The sequence below is a fragment of the Brassica napus genome, chromosome A10 (genome assembly GCF_020379485.1).
Source record: "Brassica napus cultivar Da-Ae chromosome A10, Da-Ae, whole genome shotgun sequence".
NCBI lineage: Eukaryota > Viridiplantae > Streptophyta > Magnoliopsida > Brassicales > Brassicaceae > Brassica > Brassica napus.
Window position 1 is genome coordinate 14,692,984 of NC_063443.1, and position 18,910 is coordinate 14,711,893.

The window sequence follows — 18,910 nt, forward strand, 5'->3', positions numbered from 1 at the left end:
TGAGGATCCCGTTAGCAGCCTTGAACTCACAACCTTTCTCTTCAAGACTTCCCATGGAGATTAGATTCCTCGCAATACCAGGCATATATCTAACATCGTGTAATACAAATGTAGTCTTGTCAGGGTACTCAAACCTGATTGAGCCTATGCCTTTCACTTCTGTGATTGTATTATTAGCCATGCGAACTTTTCCCCCAGATGCAGGCTTCATCTCTATGAACAGATCATCTCTTGGTGTCATATGAAATGTGCAACCAGTATCAAGAATCCACTCTTCTTTGTCTGACTCAGCTGAATTTGCTTCAGAAACCAACAGCCCAACAAGATCCTTTGCGTCATCCTTGGCCAGTGAAGACTCTCCTCTGTCTGAGCCTTGTCGCTGATTCTTGTTCTTGTCAAGCCATTTGTAACATTGCTTCTTGAAATGCCCTTCTTTACCACAGATCCAGCAAACACGCTTGTCATCTCTTGACTTGGATCTTGACCTGTTCTTTCCTTTACTCACATATGAGTTTGAACTTCTAGCCTCTGCTCTGCCTCGAACAAAATTTCCTTCACCTGCTGTCCTTGAACTGGGAGAATCTTTATACTTCATCTCTTTAGACTTAGCTGCACTTGCTATCTCATCCACCTTAATAGCTTCTCTACTGTACTTGAGAGTCTCTTTCAGTGAGTCATACCTGTTGGGCAAAGCATTGAGTAGCAAAATAGCCTGTACCTCTTCTGGAATCTCGATGTTGAGATTGTTGAGATCTGCTATGAGTTTCAAGAAATCGTCAACGTTCTGATCGATTGTTCTTGTCTCTTGCATCCTAAAGGAATAAACCTTAAGCTGAGCATGAACTCTGTTAGGCAGGGTCTTGGCCATGTAGAGTTTATCCAAGAGCTCCCACGTCTCTGCCGCGGTAGTGCACTTATCTAGTTTCCGCAAGACGTGATCTCCTACGCTCATAAAGATCAGATTCATTGCCTTCTCGTCGCGTTCCTTCCTTGCGATCTCATCTTGAATCTTCTTATCCTTAGAGTCTTCGTCGTCTTCAACATCCTTATCTTCTTTCACTTTCAGCGAATCTTCTTTGACTTGTGGAGTGAGAACATCCTTTAAGCCTTGCACGCTGAGATTTGCGAGCATCCTTTTCTTCCAGATTCCAAAGTCTCCGGTACCGTCGAACATCGACATCTTGACTTTGATCTTGTGAGTCGTCATCTTGAAATCGATTGATTGCAGATCTTGATTGAGACTCCTCCTTCGCCGTATCTCGGAACCTAAGCTCTGATACCAATTTGTGAAGATCTACGATTCTTTGATCTTCTTCTCCGACGTAACCTCGAACCAACACGTGATATGTTGACCCGGTGTTCACCGCACCACACCGTTAACTAGGTGTGGCCGCTATAGCTCACCGGAGCTGGGATCGAACCAGCAAATACTAACCGCTCACAAGCGAGCTCCGTTACACAGACTCTATCGCGATCTCTCTCACTTTAACCGCTGCGACTGATACAATCCTAATCAGCTCACACTTCTAACAAACTCAAAGCTCGTTAGCTCTTATACTACGATCTAACTCACTCATCACACACATACGGTTTACTAAGAGAGAGACCGGTTCAATTGGACTTACAAGACTTAACCGGATCAACTATAATCCTATCTAACCAATCAACTTAAAACCTTCCGAGTCATGTAGAGTATCTCTATCTTGTCTACAACCTTCACTTCAGGACAAGGGATCGTTAAGCCACCCATAGGATGATCAAACCCAAACTCTTCTTCAGATTTACTGAGAAGTGCTTGAAAGGAAGGCTGGTTCAAATATGAGACAGGAACCATATATCTCTTCTTATGGACCCGGTCCTCGCCAACATACACCGCAAGAAAACCTTTTGGTGTTGTAACTGTTACAGAGCGGCTCATGATCTTTTTTGCACCCAAGAGACCTCTTACCAAAGCCATTTATAGTCTTCGAAAATCTAAATTGAAGATGGGTTGAGGATACTAAGTTAAATGCTGAGAGTCAAGATTTGGATTGCTTTACTACTTGGTGTTGTGAAGAATTGGTTGTGTCTCAGGATGTATAAATAGATCAATGAAGGAGTTAAAACCACTCTGCATCCAATGAAACTACAATAGTGGGACATGCCAGAACAGAGTTTCACATGGTTTTGTTTTACAGATGTGACAAGCAATGAAGGCTAATCAACATTATATGCATTTCACAAATCACAAGAGGTTGTTTCCTCAATGTCTTTATAATAATAAAAAAACAAAAAAAGAGAAAAAATGAAACATTGCAATCTTTTCTTATCTATGATAAAATATTAGCAGATTGAGTTTTCTTAATGATGTGGTGGGACGTTTGTTGCCTACCAAGAGAACAAGAGTGACACATTCATTTTCAAAGGACATGATCTCATGGGGTGAAACTTAAATTTGATCGACTTTAAACGGTGACTAACCTGTCAAGCTATCACATCTATGTGGGATCTCTCTGCAAATAACCTCATCGAACCACCACCATCAGATTGATCATCAGATGGGGCCTTATGAGATCAAAATGTTGGGAAAGACTAGACAAAACATGTGTCAGTACATATTAGGTGAGATCTCTGAGCCAGAAAATAACAACTTAACCAGAGACAGAGACATGTTGCTCTGTTGGTGAGAAACTTCAGGTCCCCACTTTAAGTTCTAACTACTTCAATTTATTTAGACCACATAGATGAGGAAATATGATCACCACAGAACATGAAGAACTTGAAAGCATGTCATTATCTGAAGAAAAACAAAACAATTGAGAAAAACAGTCCTTGTGATTTGCATATGGATCTTGTCTTTAGTTTAATTGTCCCACACTCAATTAATAGTCTCATCAGGTTATATTGCGTGAACTATACTTTTCAATATGGTAAAGACAGAACCATGTGAAACTCTGTTCTAGTCTGTCCCACACTTGAAGACCACAAGCTTTAATGATTTTTGAGAGAAGCTTCAACTCATTCGTTGATCTTTCTATATATACACATCACATAACCCATTCTTACAATCATCAACCAACAAACAAGCAATCCAATAAATTGTATCTTGTCATACACCTCTTCAAAAGAATTCAAACTCTCAGTCAAAATCATAGAAATGGCTTTCGTGAGAAGTCTATTGGGTGCAAAGAAGATTCTTGGCCGCTCCGCAGCAAGTAAAAGTGCAACCTCGGCGGCACCAAAAGGGTTTCTTGCTGTGTACGTAGGAGAGAGTCAGAAGAAGAGATATGTGGTGCCAGTCTCATACTTGAGCCAGCCTTCGTTTCAAGCTCTTCTCAGTAAATCAGAAGAAGAGTTTGGGTTCGATCATCCAATGGGTGGCTTAACGATCCCTTGTCCTGAATATGCATTCATCGATGTGACATCTCGGCTCCAATAATTATTATCCAACATATTGTTCTTCGAGTTAGAGATATACTTGTTCCTTGTAAATGGAGATTTTTTATTTCTCTTTCTTCTTGAAAGAGTTGTTTTAAAAGTTCGAAAGTAAATACCATTTTTTCAGTTATAGACACATTCATGATTCATGTTAAACTAATACATTATGGATCGATTAGTGGAAAGTAAATGACAACACCAATGAAGTACTATTTCAATTTATACTTTAGTTGCTCTTGGATAGCAAATGAAGAGATTGTTAATTTATTAAGCATCCTATTTAACAGGAAAGTTCAATCTGCTAGAAAATAGTAGTACAAGAATCATGGAGAAATTAATATTTTCGGAAATCTCTTAGCTCTCACATCTTACGTATGTAGCCCACAATCTGCTAGAAAGTCTTTCTTCTTCTTCTGTTTCTTGTGTATTTCTCTGTTTCTCTTTTATACCGTTAAATTGGCGCAAACAAAGATTTGACAAAACCGGCACTTTATCACAGCTTCTCCAATAGTCTTCTCATTAAAACTCTAAAGCTAAAGTTAGAATCAGTCACTCATCTCCAAGTAAGTGAATGCATTCTTAGCTTTCATTATTTTATGTTTTACTATTTATCAGTCTTACAACTCAAGTAACAATATTAGTCATTTGATCAAATGTATCTTCTGTGTTTTGTTTTCGCATTTATCTAGCAAAGCTCAAAGGCCGAAATATATTTTACTTAGAGTTGTCATATGCATAAGTTAAAGAATTTACTTAACCAGTGATAGATACTTTGTTCTTATGTTCTGTTGTTAAGGAACAACATGTCCCACTTTTTGTTCTTATTAAATTCATTTCAACCATTAAGCTTAGAGAATAGGCCAGAGAGCCAACCACTTAATCATCAAAGATTCACAGAAACGGTGCAAGTTAAGTCATGGGGGCAAGTCTTATCTCAGAAACACTGAGAAGACAATCCCATGTGAATTGCATACGGAGAGTACTATCCAAGTGGGCTGATTGCATCAATGATTTATTTCCAGATGCTAAAGACAGAACCATGTGATACTCTCTGTTCTAGTCTGTCCCAACGCTTCAAAGACCACAAGTTTCAAAGACTTTTCATGACATTATATTCACTGGTCTTTCTATATATACACCTGATTCATTCTTTCTACCATCAACCAGCAACAAAGCAATCCAATAGCTTTAATCTTGCCATACATCTCTTCAAAAGAATTCAAACTTTCAGAAAACACAAAATAGAAATGGCTTTGGTGAGAAGTCTATTGGGTGCAAAGAAGATTCTTGGCCGATCCGTCACAGCAGCTTCCACGAGCAAAAGAGCAGCCTCGGCAGCACCTAAAGGGTTTCTTGCGGTATACGTAGGAGAGAGCCAGAAGAAGAGATATGTGGTGCCAATCTCATACTTGAGCCAGCCTTCATTTCAAGCACTTCTAAGTAAATCTGAGGAAGAGTTTGGGTTTGATCATCCGATGGGTGGCTTAACGATCCCTTGTCCCGAAGATATCTTCATCAACGTAACGTCAAGGCTCCAATGATGACTGTCCAAATCTTTTCTTCTTCTTGAGTTAGCAATTTGTCTCCATTGAGTTAGCAATGGACTTATTCATTGTAAATCATTGTATATTATAGGACTTTTTTTTTCTCATCTTCCTCCGTTTTGAAAGAATTGTTGAGACTTGAGAGAATGAATACCATTTCTTATGAGTTATGAGACAGGCACGATATCATGTCAAATAAGTTTTTGATTGATTGTTAAAGAAAGGCCAGACAACAAGTGAGAAACCATATTCAAGTTTATTACATATTGTCAACTAAGTATACTTGAGCCTAACTAGCATCCGGATCCGTGGCGCAATGGTAGCGCGTCTGACTCCAGATCAGAAGGTTGCGTGTTCGATAAACGTCGGGTTCAAACTCCCGAACATTATCCGGAAGCTTTTTTGGAAAGTTTTCAAAAATATAGAAAGTAAGTAAACTATTTGTGCCTACACACAGAGAACCGGCCTTGTTTCCTTATCGCCGGTTCAGTAGAGTACAAAACCCAGCTTTATAGAAGCCTTTCAAACTAAGAGAGATGAAGTACTTGACGTTTAATTATGTAAAAACTGTGTGAATCCCAAATGATCAATTCCTTGATTCGATAAAAGTATGGAAAAAAATATCCTCCGTTGATCATAATATAAAACAGATTCACTTTCTTGCTTGACAAATAAAACTAGAGTTACAAACCTTTCTTGAGTCGTTCACTGCGTACAATATCCAAATATATATGTAAATAATCACTGAGATTTCTGCGCTAGCTTAGATGAGTGAATCCATGAATCAAGCGTCTTGATAGCTTTCCCTGACGACTGTACTTCACGGGCCAAAGCTACTCCTTCACCTAGCGTTTTAACTCGGTTGCTAACCAATAGAGCCGCTGCTGCATTTAGGATCTACAAACAAGATTTTGGATTTTTTTTTTTTAAAAGAGATTAACTAATTGCAGAAGCGAATGGTGAATCCGGTGAAACAAAACATACCAACGAATCAGCTATTGATCCAGTTTCCCCTGAAAGCACACGTCTTAACACATCCGCATTGTAGTCTGGACCTCCACCACGCAAATCCTCAATTGTACACCGAGGAATACCAAAGTCCACTGTCAAAAAGAAATAACCTTTAAATTTAAACCAACTCTCCATCATTCATTCACCAAGTTGCAACTGCAATATTCATTACAGAAATGGGGTAACAAAACTAGAATTGAAAGAGGAACTTTACATGGGTCGAATGAGAATTCTTCAATCTTTTCAGGGGTTACATCATAAACCAGCCCTCCTCCTGTTTCCATTAAAAGCCATGATAATTAGTAATCATTGGACAATGCAAGTCATCGGTTGTAGGAAGAGAGAGTCTTAATTTACCTAACGGACTCATTTCATCTAGGCCATATGAATGAACAACCAATGCTCTTTTCATACCAAACCGTTGCAGTGCCTTAGCCATCTTAAGAACCTATAAACCACAATAGAATCTGATTAGTATAAGTCTTTTTGTTAGTGTTGATGAACAACAGCTGACTCAGAGGTGAGAATGTGTACAAGGTTTTTGTGGTATACACCAACGACGGCATAAGAGACGCTAGCAGGATTAAGCATAGGTCCCAGTACGTTAAAAACAGTTTTGATTTTAAGCTTTTTACGGACAGGACCAACGATCTTCATAGCTGGATGGTACATTGGTGACATCATGAAAGCGATCCCTGATTCTTCAACACATCTCTTAATCCCTTCTGGTCCCAAGTCAATCACCACTCCTAAAGCCTCTAATACATCAGCACTTCCACAAGCAGAAGAGCTCGAACGGTTCCCTTGCTGCATAAAAAACACATGAGTTCATTTACCATCTAAGCACATGTTGGCGTTTTTCTAAAGGATGTTCCCAGTCATTTATATACCTTTGCTACTTTTGCACCGCAAGCTGCAGCAAGAATTGAAGATCCAGTTGATATGTTGACAGTGTTAGCTCCATCACCACCTGTTCCTACTATGTCAACGGCATCAACTAATCCTTCTACTTTTCTCGCATGCTTCATCATTGCCCTTGCCAACCCCACAATCTAACCAACACAGGATTATTTTAAAAGGTCAATCAATCTCAACTCACTGAAGTCTTGTTGATATAGGATTATGTATACGTTTTCATACGTCTAGATTGACTTACTTCTTCGTATGTCTCTCCTTTAGCTCTCAGGAGAACCAGAAAGGCGCTAATCAGTGCCTCATTAGCCTCGTTGAGCAGAAACTCGAGAGATGATTGAGTCTCGGATTCAGTTAGATCAACCCGATCAATCAAAGACTCAATCAACTGCGAAAAGAAAATTAACACAACATGTGATGAGAAGAAAGTAATCTCACGATCTAAATCTCTGTCTTCAAAAGTCATTGCAAGCTCAACAAAACTATAATTCTTTTAAACTAACAAATTAACACACTTTCACTCAAACTCCATAAAAGACATCAACTTCTTTTATACAAATGAAATGAAATTTGAAGAACAATTAGGCACCAATAAAGTTTAGTCAGAGCATGAAGCAAATTCAGATAGTTAGCTAGTAGATTTATCAAGACCCTAATTTTTTTTATGAATAATCGAGAAATGAAAAGTCACCTGGTTGAAAGATTTGACGGAAGAAGGGGTGGCATTTTCACAAGCACTTGGCAGAGCTTCAGGTGCACCGCTCAAAACGAGATTCCGAGGGTAACTGTAGCAATTCACATTCGAAATCAAATCAATCAATGACCACAAACAAGATCAAAATCAGATTAACTCTAAGCTGACACTTAAAACCCCAAATCGAGACTTACATGCGACTGGAAGACGGAAAGGAATATTTCGCATTCCCGCCAATTGAGGACACAGCTCCGATCGACGAGTATCCTCTCCGAGTCAACGCCGGGTAAATTTTAACAGCGGTCAGGTTGATTCTTCCGCAGTCATCAGCGGAGTTGAAGGAAGTCAGGATCCTTGAAGGATTGATGCCGGAAACAATGGAGGTCGCCGAAGCCATGAGTACCGATCGATGATTGCTTGAGAGCTGTGACGCGTGTTTCCTCTAATGGCTAAAAGCTAGCGCCTTACGAACCCACCTGATAAGATTATTCAACTTCTATTACAAGACTATATAAAAAAAACTTTGCCTGTGCCACAAAAGGAATATTCAGATTATTCGTTACCAAATTTTTTTTGAACAAAATATAAAATATTAGTTAGATTTTCTCGACCAGCTTCTTTAGTCTGTGCATTTGGATGTAAAAGGTTCTAAGTTTCTAACCAATCGGTTTCGAGAGCTTAACAAAATTATTAGTAAGTTCTTAATAAATTAACTTTCTTCAAAAACTAAGAGTTGGTATATGCTGACTACTGAAAGTTAGATGACAAAAATGCAGTTGGTGAGCTCGTGTTGTTGAGATGTCCACCAACAACGTTTTCCTTAATCACAGTTTTGTTTTATTTCCTCACGTTTATCACACACCTCTAAAAGTAGGTTTGTAATTTACCGATAAAATCCATACACTTTTGTCTTTTGTAAACGCATGTTTGATTGATTATAAGCAACTATAGGAACTAATATAATTCAACTAGTGGGCCTTTAATGCCACAAGAAGGCCCAATACGCTTAAACAACCCAAACTATATACAATCTGCGCCACAAAAATACCCACACTATTACTAAAATGATTCAAAAACATATTTTACTGAAGAACTCGCGCCTTTATCCCATCACATGAGCCGATCAGATAACGAAGGTAGTCGCCGGAAGAAGTTTATCATCGGAGAAGGTTTCCTATCACGGAATATCGGATGCCGGAAGTAATAAAACCCTGACGCCATCGCCACCATCTTCGTCGGCACAAGATACAGCACCAACGCCACCACTAAACACATCCCCACGAATATACCCGTCGCTCTTGGATCCCTCCACGTCACCAGAGCCTGCATCTTCTCCCCCTGCGCCGCCACCTCACCAAGAATCGTCTGAACTCTAGCTCCGACTGCTCGCAGCTTATCGTACCTCGCCCGGACCATCTCCGGCGGCCGGTTACTCGGGACAACGTCAAACTCTTCATCCAGCTCTTCTCTATCGGCTGCATCAGCTAGGGAGAGCCTTGGATCGAAGTGAGGGAGAGCAGCGCGTGACCTGAACCTGTAGTTCCACGCACCGATTACGAACAAGTAAAAAGCTATTGTCGGAACGATAAGATCCGGGAACCAAATCAGCATCACGACGAGCGCGTGAACAAGGAGAGTCGCTGTCGGATTCCTCCAGAAACGCGTGTCGTCCACCCACCGCACCACGTCGATCATTCCGGCGACGACGTTGACAATGCGGAGCCAATTCGCTCGGACTTTACGCATACTGAAAGTATGTGAATCGGCGTCGAGCATGTACCGTACAATCTCAGGCCTTAGAGGTGGCTCAGATCGTGACAAGTGTACGGCCAGTATCTTCACGGCGGTGTTTCTTAGCATGTCTTCCTGAAACAGAGTTAACGGTTTGATGTGGTGCATCAAAGGCAACAATGGTTGGGTGTACACGTGTAAGAAATCCAACGGTGGAGCTGATCTCACGAATCTAACGGCCAGTTCTATCTCTCCTAGTTTCTTAACGCCTCCGTTAACTAACATCAGCAAGGGATACGTATTTCTATACGCTTTACCCGTCTCCAAGGTAGATATACGTATCCGAACTTTCCCTATTCGAAGATCCTGACGCGTGGCTTCTTTCCCACCGTCGATCTCGTATACGCCCCAGCTATCGAAGACTCCTATTGTTAGAACCGTACACGGATCGTATACTTTCCACGTGTACTGCTCGTTCCATTTCGGATCTAGTGAATCCGATACGGTTCGGGTACGGACCCATTTGGAACCGTATTTCGCCACCGTGTACGCATCCGTCGATCCTTTTCCGTTCACCGTTTTCATCGGCAGCAGATTCTTACAACCGATCACACCGAGCTCGACGATTCCAACCGCCGGTTTCCATAACTGCCTCGCCGTTGGTCGGTAATCGCTACACAGATGAGCCGCCTCGTCCATCACGTGATATCCGCCGTCGAAGCAGAGCCTCAGGTGTACTCTAGACCTGTTTCCTCTCTTCTCGTCGTTCGGATCGTCGAAACCAAACCATCTTGACGCAACCAAACGCTCGTCGACGCGCCTCTCGATTGCGGTGAGCGGCACGCGTGCCATCCCGACGGTGACAGGTCCTTTCGATGTCCGATACTCCAATGTGAAAACCAGCTGATCGGCGAAAGGCTCGGCGGCCACAAAGAGTAGATCTTCGTTCCATGACGGCGCTCCGTTACGAGTGACGGCGGGTTTGGTTTTCTGCACTTGGAAGCCTAACTGAGCTTTCAGTTGAAACGACGCTTCTTTAAACACCGTTAACTGAGGCGGTAACAGATCTTGAGCGTCCATCACAGTGGCGCGAAGATACCACAGCTTCGGCGACATGTAAACTTTCGCACGTGCCGTCACGTTACCCGCGGTATCAGTCTTCCACGCGTCGGGGAATGATTCGTCCGCTTGCGTTCCTGTCCACGTGGCGAGCATTAGATCTCCGTGGTGAGCTCCACCTCCTTCGAGACGGTACCACTGCGGCGCTAACGGACTATCCGGCGGGTCTCGGAGCGGAATCTCCGACACGTCGAAGCAGATTCCGCCGAGGAAGTGTGTACCGTCACTCCCCTCCCACACGGAGATCTCCAGAATCGGAGAGGAAGATGTATCCGGCGAGTCGCGGAGGAAGGCGAAGGTTTGATCCCACTCGAACGTTGAGGTTTTTCTCGCCGGTTTTGATTCGATCGTTGTGCCGGAGAGTGAGATCTTTGTGATTGGACTCCCGGAGGTTGGTAGCGACCGAGCTTTCACGACGCGGACGAAGACGTAATGCATTTTCTCCACTAGATCAAACGTGGACCGTTCGACGGTTGACACGTCAGAGATTTCTGAGGTGTAACTCGCGGTTTCTGATAAGCTTCTCGGAAGTGGTTGTGGGCCTCCGGTTTTAGTTTTGGGTATTGAACCGGAGACGGATCTTGAAATTGTAACTCCTGGTAACGGTGATCGCGGCGCTGAAACCCAGCTCTCCGCGTCGCTTGTTTCGAGCAAAATGTCTTCAGTTTCCGGTTGATTCTGTGGTGGCTCTTCCGCCGGTAATTTTGGGTCTGCCACTGGTTCAGGTGGCGGATTTGGTTCAGGCGCCGGTGGAGCTTCTCCGCCAGCAGTAGCATTTTCCTGTAACGCCGGTGAGGCCTCCTCGTTAGGCTTGGGAGCCTCAGCTGGCGAGTTCTCCGGCGGTGGTGGCGGTTCGGCGGTTTCTTTCACTTCAGCAGGGACAGCACTTGTCTCTAGTGGTGGCTTAGACTCGTCTGGACCTTCCGGCTTAACCTCCTCTTCCTTCTCCTCCACCACCGGTTCAAGAGGAGCTACAGCCGGTTTAGAAGCAGGAGGAGCCGCCTCATCAGCGTAATAAATGCGAATCCCAATCTCACCTTGCACAAGAGTAAACAAACTCTTCTTCTCCAAAGGAAAGTATATCAACGCCTCTTCACCTTTCGCAACGAACTGATCCGACCCGAGTCGGATCCTACCGAGGAAGTTGTTCCTCCGGGTGGGTCCAAAGTTCTTGTCGTGGAACATGTCGATCTCAAGAACATCGTTAAAGACCGGATGAGAAGGTTTTTTCGCGAGACTGAACTCGAGAGACTCGTTCCAGACAGGGTTTAAGTCACGGACTATGGTCCGTGTGCGTCGTCTCTGGCCATAGTAGTCGACGACAACGTAAGGACTTGACGTTCCCTGGCCGTCTTTGGGTGTGAGGTCTTTGGCGTCTACTATTTCTACTACCAGTTTGCGAGTTGTTGCCATTGTTTTGTCTTATTGAAACTGTTGTTTCATGCATGCATAGGATTGAGCTGAACTGGTCTGAAGATTTAGGCTTTGTGAAGGGAGAGAAATAAAGAGAAAGATAGTGGGGAACAGAGGAGTTTTGATTTGCAGGATTAGTGGCTTATGTTAAGAAAAGAGTGGGAAAAGAATCAAAATAGATGAATCAAAAAGTAGGAGAAATTAGTATATTTTAGGTGTATCTGATAGGAAAGAAGAGCCTGTGTTTGTGTAATATATATATATGAATCGAATAAAGATTTTATTGAGACATTCACTAACCGATACGTTATGAATGTAATAAAAACATGACAAATGTCCAAGTTGGTGCATGGCTGCATGCAACATTTAAAACTGTCCAATCGAATCAGTGTGAGTATTTGTAAATTTCGATCTTGCTTGTATTCTTCAGTGTACAGATTCTGAATTAAGTCCCAAAGTCTCATATTTTCATTACATTCAAAATAAAAAGTAGTGTGATACTTAACTTGATATAGAAGCAACTCTAGACAATTCAATACTTTGTTTTCTATGTCTTTTGTTGTTGTGTTTCACTTTTACTTTTACTTTTTCCTTTCCAATTTGTTAATTGGAAACACATTCACATCTTTTCTCTTTTGGTCGTAGATTACGTAATTCCTTACTTTCGGCTTTTATTTTTCTAAGTTGCTTTTGACTAAAATGAAGATTCTCTCTCATTGTTCACAGAAGGAGATTGAAAAAATGGTGGATGACACCAAGGACATGTCAGATTTTAGGCAATTGCTTTTGTTCTCTCTTCAAAAAGTGACTGGTCTCATTGTCTCCCCTTTTTTCTCGAATCTCACCGACCTTGAGCTTAAATTTCTCCTCAACCTCATCCCATTCCCACATTCCAATGTTCACCATCTTTAAGGCTATAGATAAAATGAATTTTGGCTCAGTAGTTGGTTTAAGAAAGGGAGAAATTATAGATCTACATTTATATCTTCTTGGTCTCCCGAAATCGACTTCTCTTAATTTATCTCTTGGTGACATTATCTTTTTGAATAATGTGAATTTGACGACCAATAAGATCATCTAAGACTTTTAGACTTACTTGGTCTTTGCATATACAAATGGGTATTGGGTGATGAAAGCAGTACACCTATAGTTAGTTAATCTTCTACGTGTTTTTACACGCTTTCATAGTATCGCTGATGTTTATAGAACAATATATGATACGGAACATTCAAAATCTTGCAAGGATAGAAGATAGAGTTCTGATTCTGTTTTTCGCCAAGGATATTTCGGCATAAAGAAGTGATAACTCATCATCCAATTATGATAGAATCTGGATTACTCTCTTTGGATGAAGCTGAAAGCAACATAGATCGAAGTATTTGTATAATTTCCCTGTGAATGAACCTAAACATCAGAAAGATCGCGTGAGAGATGGAAGATTTCTATAGAATTGTCCCACTTAGACGTACTCCTGATACGGTCTATGAACTTTGATCACCAAGGATTTAATGACATTTTATCTCAGTATCAAGCAAGAGTCCTTGGAAATCAAAAGGTGAGAGGCAGAAGAGAAGTTGATATCTAACCAACCATAAAACAGAGCATTAGAGAGAGAAAAACAGAGGTTACACACTTCCATCCATCAAAAAAGTTATTTTTTTAAATTTATCACTTAGTCTAGGCTGATGCATGATCAGAAGCTACATCCACTAGAGGTTATCTCTACCTCCCAAAACTTACGAATCAAAACCGTCTCAAAAGATGCAATGGACTCATTTTCAAGAGAGACGCGGAAATAGAAAGTTTATTATGGTCGTGGAGGACATGGAAGCCAAGCTAGTCCCTCACATATGGCTAGCTTCAAAGTTCAAACCATGTCCATACATTCTCTCTCTTTTCTCTCATATGTTTCCCAAATGTATGTACCATCTAAGCTGTGCTCTACTCTACTCTACTTGTTTGAATCAAAGGTCATTGCTTGTAAAACGCCCTTTTAATTTAAATACTTGATAGCAAAAGAAAAAAAACAGATCTTCCCATACTCTGCGTTTGAGCAAAGCTCTCGAACAACAGTTTACTTGAAGCAAGCTACAATTATTATTTTTTAAATACTACCAAATATGTGTTTTTCTCTTAAAATTTAGTCTGTCCAAAATATTCATTCTTTTATTTTTTTTACTAATAAAAAATCCCTACAAAATTTTAAAGGAGTTTGATCTCTTCCGCAAGAGAGTTGAAAATGGCAACAATGCTGAGGAGAAAGAGTCGAAGCATCACTTCCCCCACGCGGCACGAGGCCTTGTGGACGCTGAAATTGTGAACACAAATACTAAAAAATACTCGAGAATGGACATCTTTGAAAAAGTCGCAATACCTTAACCAGGGTAATCTTGATGGACTCGGTAGTTTTTTTATTTCGGTCAATGACGTTTAGTAGAAATGATCTTAAAAAACTCGACCAATAGAAAAAGATATGGCGTAACGTAACTTGAAGAGAGTAAGTACTCTATAAATGTCATCCTTTTAGAAGAAAAAGGACAAAATAAAACACTTTCATGGCTTCTTCTTCTTCTTCCTCTTCCTCTTCTACATCTTCTTTACCATTACACCGTTGGAGATACCATGTGTTCTCCAGCTTCCGAGGGGAAGACGTACGTAAAAACTTTCTTAGTCACTTTCACAAGGAGCTAAAACTTAAAGGAAATGATACATTTAAAGATGATGGAATCAAGAGAAGTACGTCAATATGGCCTGAGCTCAAACAAGCTATATGGGAGTCAAGAATTTCCATAGTCGTTCTCTCCATGAACTACGCTGGTTCTAGCTGGTGCTTAAACGAGCTGGTAGAGATCATGGAGTGCAGGGAAGTTTCGGGACAAACACTGATGCCGATTTTCTATGAAGTGGATCCATCAGATGTAAGAAAACAGAAAGGAGAGTTTGGGAAAGCCTTTGAGAAGACTTGTGCGGGAAGAACAGTGGAAGAGACGCAGAGATGGACACAAGCTTTAACCAATGTTGGTAGTATAGCCGGCGAGTGTTCATCAAATTGGTTAGTTGCTTTGATAATTAAAAGAGAAATTACAGTTAAAAAACTCTATAAATTAATAACATTGGGACTATGACATTTTATTAAGTAATCAAGTTATTGGGACTATGACATTTTATTAAGTAATCGAGTTACAAATTTATACAAGATTCATTTTTTAGATTTTTCTTTTTCAAGATATATTTTTCTAAAATAAAAAATATTTTATTTTAGTATATATGCATTAAATATATTTTTTGAAATTTGAAATTTATATTGGTTCTATTAATTTTGGTGTATATAAAATATGTTTTCTAGAATTTAAATGTTGTTTTAGATATAATTTTACTAAATCTCATCAAAATATATTAAGTGCTAAAAATATACATACAAAATTCATTTTGAATATAAAAAACAATATAATGATCAGTTTGTACATATATAAAATGTATGTACATATAAATCATTAATTTATACTTTAATCGGGACCAAATATTTACATAGAATTTTTTTTTAAAGTTATTATCTTATTATTTTATCGATTTGTATTATATTTTGGACCGAAGCAACTTTGGACTGGAAAAAATTATGGTGTTTATTATATGTTTTGAGTTAAATTAAGTCATGTCGTTTTGGTTTTAAATTATTATAGGGACAATGATGCGGAAATGATAGAAAAGAATGTTGCTGATGTTTCTGAAGAGCTGAATCGTTGCACACCTTCAAAGGATTTCGACGATTTAGTTGGATTAGAAGCTCATGTGGCGAAGTTGTGTTCTATGTTATGTTTAGAGTCTGATGAAGTGAGGATGATAGGGATTTGGGGCCCTATTGGAATCGGTAAGACCACCATCGCCAGAGCTTTGTACAGCCAACTTTCTGCTGCTGCTGATGATAACTTTCAGTTAAATATTCTCATGGAGAATGTTAAAGGAAGTTGCAGGAGAAACGAGCTTGATGGTTATAGCTTGAAGTTGCATTTACAAGAAAGATTTCTCTCTGAAATTTTCAACAAGAGAGATATAAAGATAAGCCATTTAGGTGTTGCACAAGAAAGGCTTAAGAATCAAAAAGCTCTTATTGTTCTTGATGATGTAGATGAATTACAACAACTACATGCATTGGCAGATCAAGTTCAATGGTTTGGTAATGGAACCAGGATTATTGTGACTACAGAAGATAAACAGCTTTTGAAAGCTCATGGAATTAGTCATGTCTATGAAGTGGGTTTTCCATCTAAGGATGAAGCCTTCAAGATATTGTGTAGATATGCTTTTGGGCAAAACTCAGCACCAGAAGGATTCTATGATCTAGCTGTTGAAGTTTCTCAACTTTCTGGAAACCTTCCTCTAAGTCTCAGTGTTTTAGGTGCATCTTTGCGAGGGATGAGCAAGGAGGAGTGGACTAAAGCGCTACCGAGGTTTAGAACAAGTCTAAATGGGAAAATTGAGAAAGTATTTGGAGTCTGTTATGATAGTTTAGATGAGAAAGATAGGCTCATCTTTCTTCATATTGCATGCTTGTTCAACGGCGAGAAGGTAGAACGTGTGATCCAGTTTCTTGCTAAGAGTGAACTGGAAGTAGAGTTTGGACTTAAAGTCCTTGTTGACAGATCTTTTCTACATATCTGTGATGATGGGAATATAGTGATGCATTGTTTGCTACAACAAATGGGCAAAGAAATCACTAGAGGACAATGTATAGATGAGCCTGGAAAACGTAAGTTCCTAGTCGATGCTAAGGACATCTCAGATGTTCTTGTAGATGCAACTGTAAGTACTCATGAATTACTCATCAAAGATACTCATTTTGTTTCATTTTATTTGTTGTTTTAGGTTTACGCACATAGATTAAAAAGACATTTAATTTTGTTTTTTTCTAAAATAAAAAAAACATCATTACTTATATACGTAACCATTTTTCTAGCAAACTACATAATACTATTTATAAATTTTGCATTGAAATTCTAAAACGATACTTATTTTAAAACGAAAAATTTTACTATACAACGACAACTAAACTGAAACGGAGGGACTATAACATATTTCAATATATTAACTAGCTGTGTTCTTTTGTATTTTGTGTGTATTTTTCAGGGTACAGAAACTGTATTAGGCATATCACTAGATATGTCTAAAATCAATGATGATGTGTGTATAAGTGAAAAAGCATTTGATAGAATGCATAATCTTCAATTCTTGAGGCTGTACACGAACTTTCAAGATGAATCATTCAAGTTGTGTTTACCTCACGGCTTAGACCGTCTACCTCATAAACTAAGGTTACTACATTGGGACTCGTATCCGATAAAATGTATGCCTTCAAGGTTTCGTCCTGAGTTTCTCGTGGAACTTAGCATGAGAGACAGCAAGCTAGAGAAGCTTTGGGAAGGTATCCAGGTAAGACTTAAAAGTTTTTGTGTTTCTTGAATAATGTCTTTATTAACATTTTTTTTGCTGTGTATGTTTTTTCAGCCGTTAGCAAGTCTCAAACAAATGGATTTGAGTGCGTCTACGAAGATTAAAGATATTCCAAATCTCTCAAAAGCAACAAATCTTGAGAATTTGTATCTTAGATTCTGCAAAGGTTTGGCCAGTGTTCCGTCTTCTCTCCAAAACCTTAATAAACTCAAAGTATTGGACATGTCTTCTTGCGTAAGACTAAACGCTCTTCCGACAAACATGAACTTGGAATCTCTCAGTGTCCTTAACATGAAGGGATGCTCGAAGTTGAGGATCTTTCCAGAGATCTCAAGTCAAGTAAAGTTCATGTCTGTTGGGGAAACAGCCATAGAGGAAGTGCCTTTGTCTATTAGTCTCTGGCCTCAGCTTATTTCGTTGGAAATGTCAGGATGTAAGAAACTAAAGACATTCCCAAAGCTCCCAGCAAGTGTAGAGGTATTGGATTTGAGCAGTACAGGAATAGAAGAGATTCCTTGGTGGGTCGAGAACGCATCTCAGCTTCTTATAATGTGCATGGCTAATTGTAAGAAGCTGAAATGTGTACCACCAAGCATCTATAAGATGAAACATCTTGAAGATGTCGATTTATCTGGCTGCTCTGAACTTCGCCCCGTGCTTTCTTCCAGGTACAGAGCTTTTGCTGATGTTTTCTTTATTAGATTGTTGCATTCGGAATGAATATTTAAATTTTCATTTTTTTTCCCTCAAATCATACATGTAGGAGAACAAATGAAGCAAAGAGTCTTTTGAATGCAGAGTCTTTGAGAAATGCAGGAAAAGAAACACCAAAAAGAACTGTAATGGCTCGAGGAAGAAGAATATTAACATGGATGAAAAATCTCTGCTCTTTTCAGTGACAGGGGATTCTGAGACCAGAATGTTGACTGTACGCGCCATAGTAGAACATTTAGAGCAAGTCCAATGGTTAGAACCTATTATGGATTCTAATGAATAATTTTAATACTCCCTCCGTTTTTTAATATAAGTCGTTTTAGAGAAATTTTTTTGTTTTAAATTATATGTCGTTTTCGATTTCCTATGTAAAATTTATTAATAATTAATGTTCTATGACCAATGGTAATAAATCTTCTATTTTTCTATTGGTTGAATTGTGGTTAGGTAAATAATTAATGATGTTTTTGTTTAGAAAATATAAAAAATTAATGGTTTTCTTAATCTACGTACATATCTGTAAAACGACTTATATTAAAAAACGGAAGGAGTAGTTCATTTTGTGATTTAAGGAATTTAGAATCTTTGTTAGAGTAATTAATTTTGTTTTGATCCAATAGGAGAACATCTTTGAAGTTCTTAAAAAAAAATTTGTAAAGTTGAATGATTGGATTTTTTTTTTGAAAGTTTGGATTTAATAACATATAAAAAACATACATAAAAAAATTAAATAAAAATGACATCAGAATCGTAGGAGAAAATGGGGTGATCGAGGAAAGAGAAACATAAATGGGAGGTCGAATAAGAACGTGACACGTAAGAGTTCTTAACGCTTTTAAAAATCCTAAAATAGATGCCGGTTCTTGCTCCTTTATCCTTTTTCATTTATTTATTTTTTTTCTTTAGA

At 39.4% G+C, this 18,910-nt stretch overlaps 5 protein-coding genes and 1 non-coding gene across 7 annotated transcripts; 4 read left to right on the top strand and 2 right to left on the bottom strand.

Moving 5' to 3' along the window:
- Window positions 1-2,986: 2,986 nt before the first annotated feature.
- Window positions 2,987-3,635, top strand: LOC106426148 (auxin-responsive protein SAUR21). Its single transcript, XM_013866853.3, has one exon. It carries the CDS (start codon window positions 3,137-3,139, stop codon window positions 3,416-3,418), a length of 282 nt encoding a protein of 93 aa, XP_013722307.2. The 5' UTR covers window positions 2,987-3,136; the 3' UTR covers window positions 3,419-3,635.
- Window positions 3,636-4,505: 870 nt separating this feature from the next.
- Window positions 4,506-5,142, top strand: LOC106387762 (auxin-responsive protein SAUR21). The gene has a single exon (XM_013827672.3). It carries the CDS (start codon window positions 4,521-4,523, stop codon window positions 4,956-4,958), a length of 438 nt encoding a protein of 145 aa, XP_013683126.3. The 5' UTR covers window positions 4,506-4,520; the 3' UTR covers window positions 4,959-5,142.
- A 121-nt stretch (window positions 5,143-5,263) lies between these two features.
- TRNAW-CCA lies at window positions 5,264-5,335 on the top strand. The gene has a single exon. It is a non-coding gene; the product is annotated as a tRNA-Trp (tRNA).
- A 200-nt stretch (window positions 5,336-5,535) lies between these two features.
- LOC106387761 (anthranilate phosphoribosyltransferase, chloroplastic) lies at window positions 5,536-8,334 on the bottom strand. 2 transcript variants are annotated; one of them, XM_048743203.1, is made up of 10 exons: window positions 8,142-8,334; window positions 7,773-8,054; window positions 7,576-7,669; window positions 7,129-7,272; window positions 6,863-7,024; window positions 6,507-6,779; window positions 6,330-6,420; window positions 6,187-6,246; window positions 5,946-6,064; window positions 5,536-5,858 (listed from the first exon to the last, which is right to left on the bottom strand). In XM_048743203.1, exons 2-10 carry the CDS (start codon window positions 7,973-7,975, stop codon window positions 5,703-5,705), a joined length of 1,302 nt encoding a protein of 433 aa, XP_048599160.1. In that variant the 5' UTR covers window positions 7,976-8,054; window positions 8,142-8,334; the 3' UTR covers window positions 5,536-5,702. The 2 variants fall into 2 exon arrangements, with proteins under 2 accessions (XP_048599160.1, XP_013683125.2); XM_013827671.3 differs by lacking the exon at window positions 8,142-8,334 and having other exon boundaries at window positions 7,773-8,114.
- Window positions 8,335-8,489: 155 nt separating this feature from the next.
- On the bottom strand, window positions 8,490-12,289 carry LOC106387760 (FT-interacting protein 7-like). Its single transcript, XM_013827670.3, has one exon. The coding sequence runs from the start codon at window positions 11,839-11,841 to the stop codon at window positions 8,689-8,691; it is 3,153 nt and encodes a 1,050-aa protein (XP_013683124.2). The 5' UTR covers window positions 11,842-12,289; the 3' UTR covers window positions 8,490-8,688.
- Window positions 12,290-14,183: 1,894 nt separating this feature from the next.
- On the top strand, window positions 14,184-18,543 carry LOC106386702 (disease resistance-like protein DSC2). The gene is made up of 5 exons (XM_013826513.3): window positions 14,184-14,893; window positions 15,522-16,641; window positions 16,966-17,268; window positions 17,344-17,957; window positions 18,088-18,543. Exons 1-5 carry the CDS (start codon window positions 14,397-14,399, stop codon window positions 18,284-18,286), a joined length of 2,733 nt encoding a protein of 910 aa, XP_013681967.3. The 5' UTR covers window positions 14,184-14,396; the 3' UTR covers window positions 18,287-18,543.
- The last annotated feature ends 367 nt before the right edge of the window (window positions 18,544-18,910 follow it).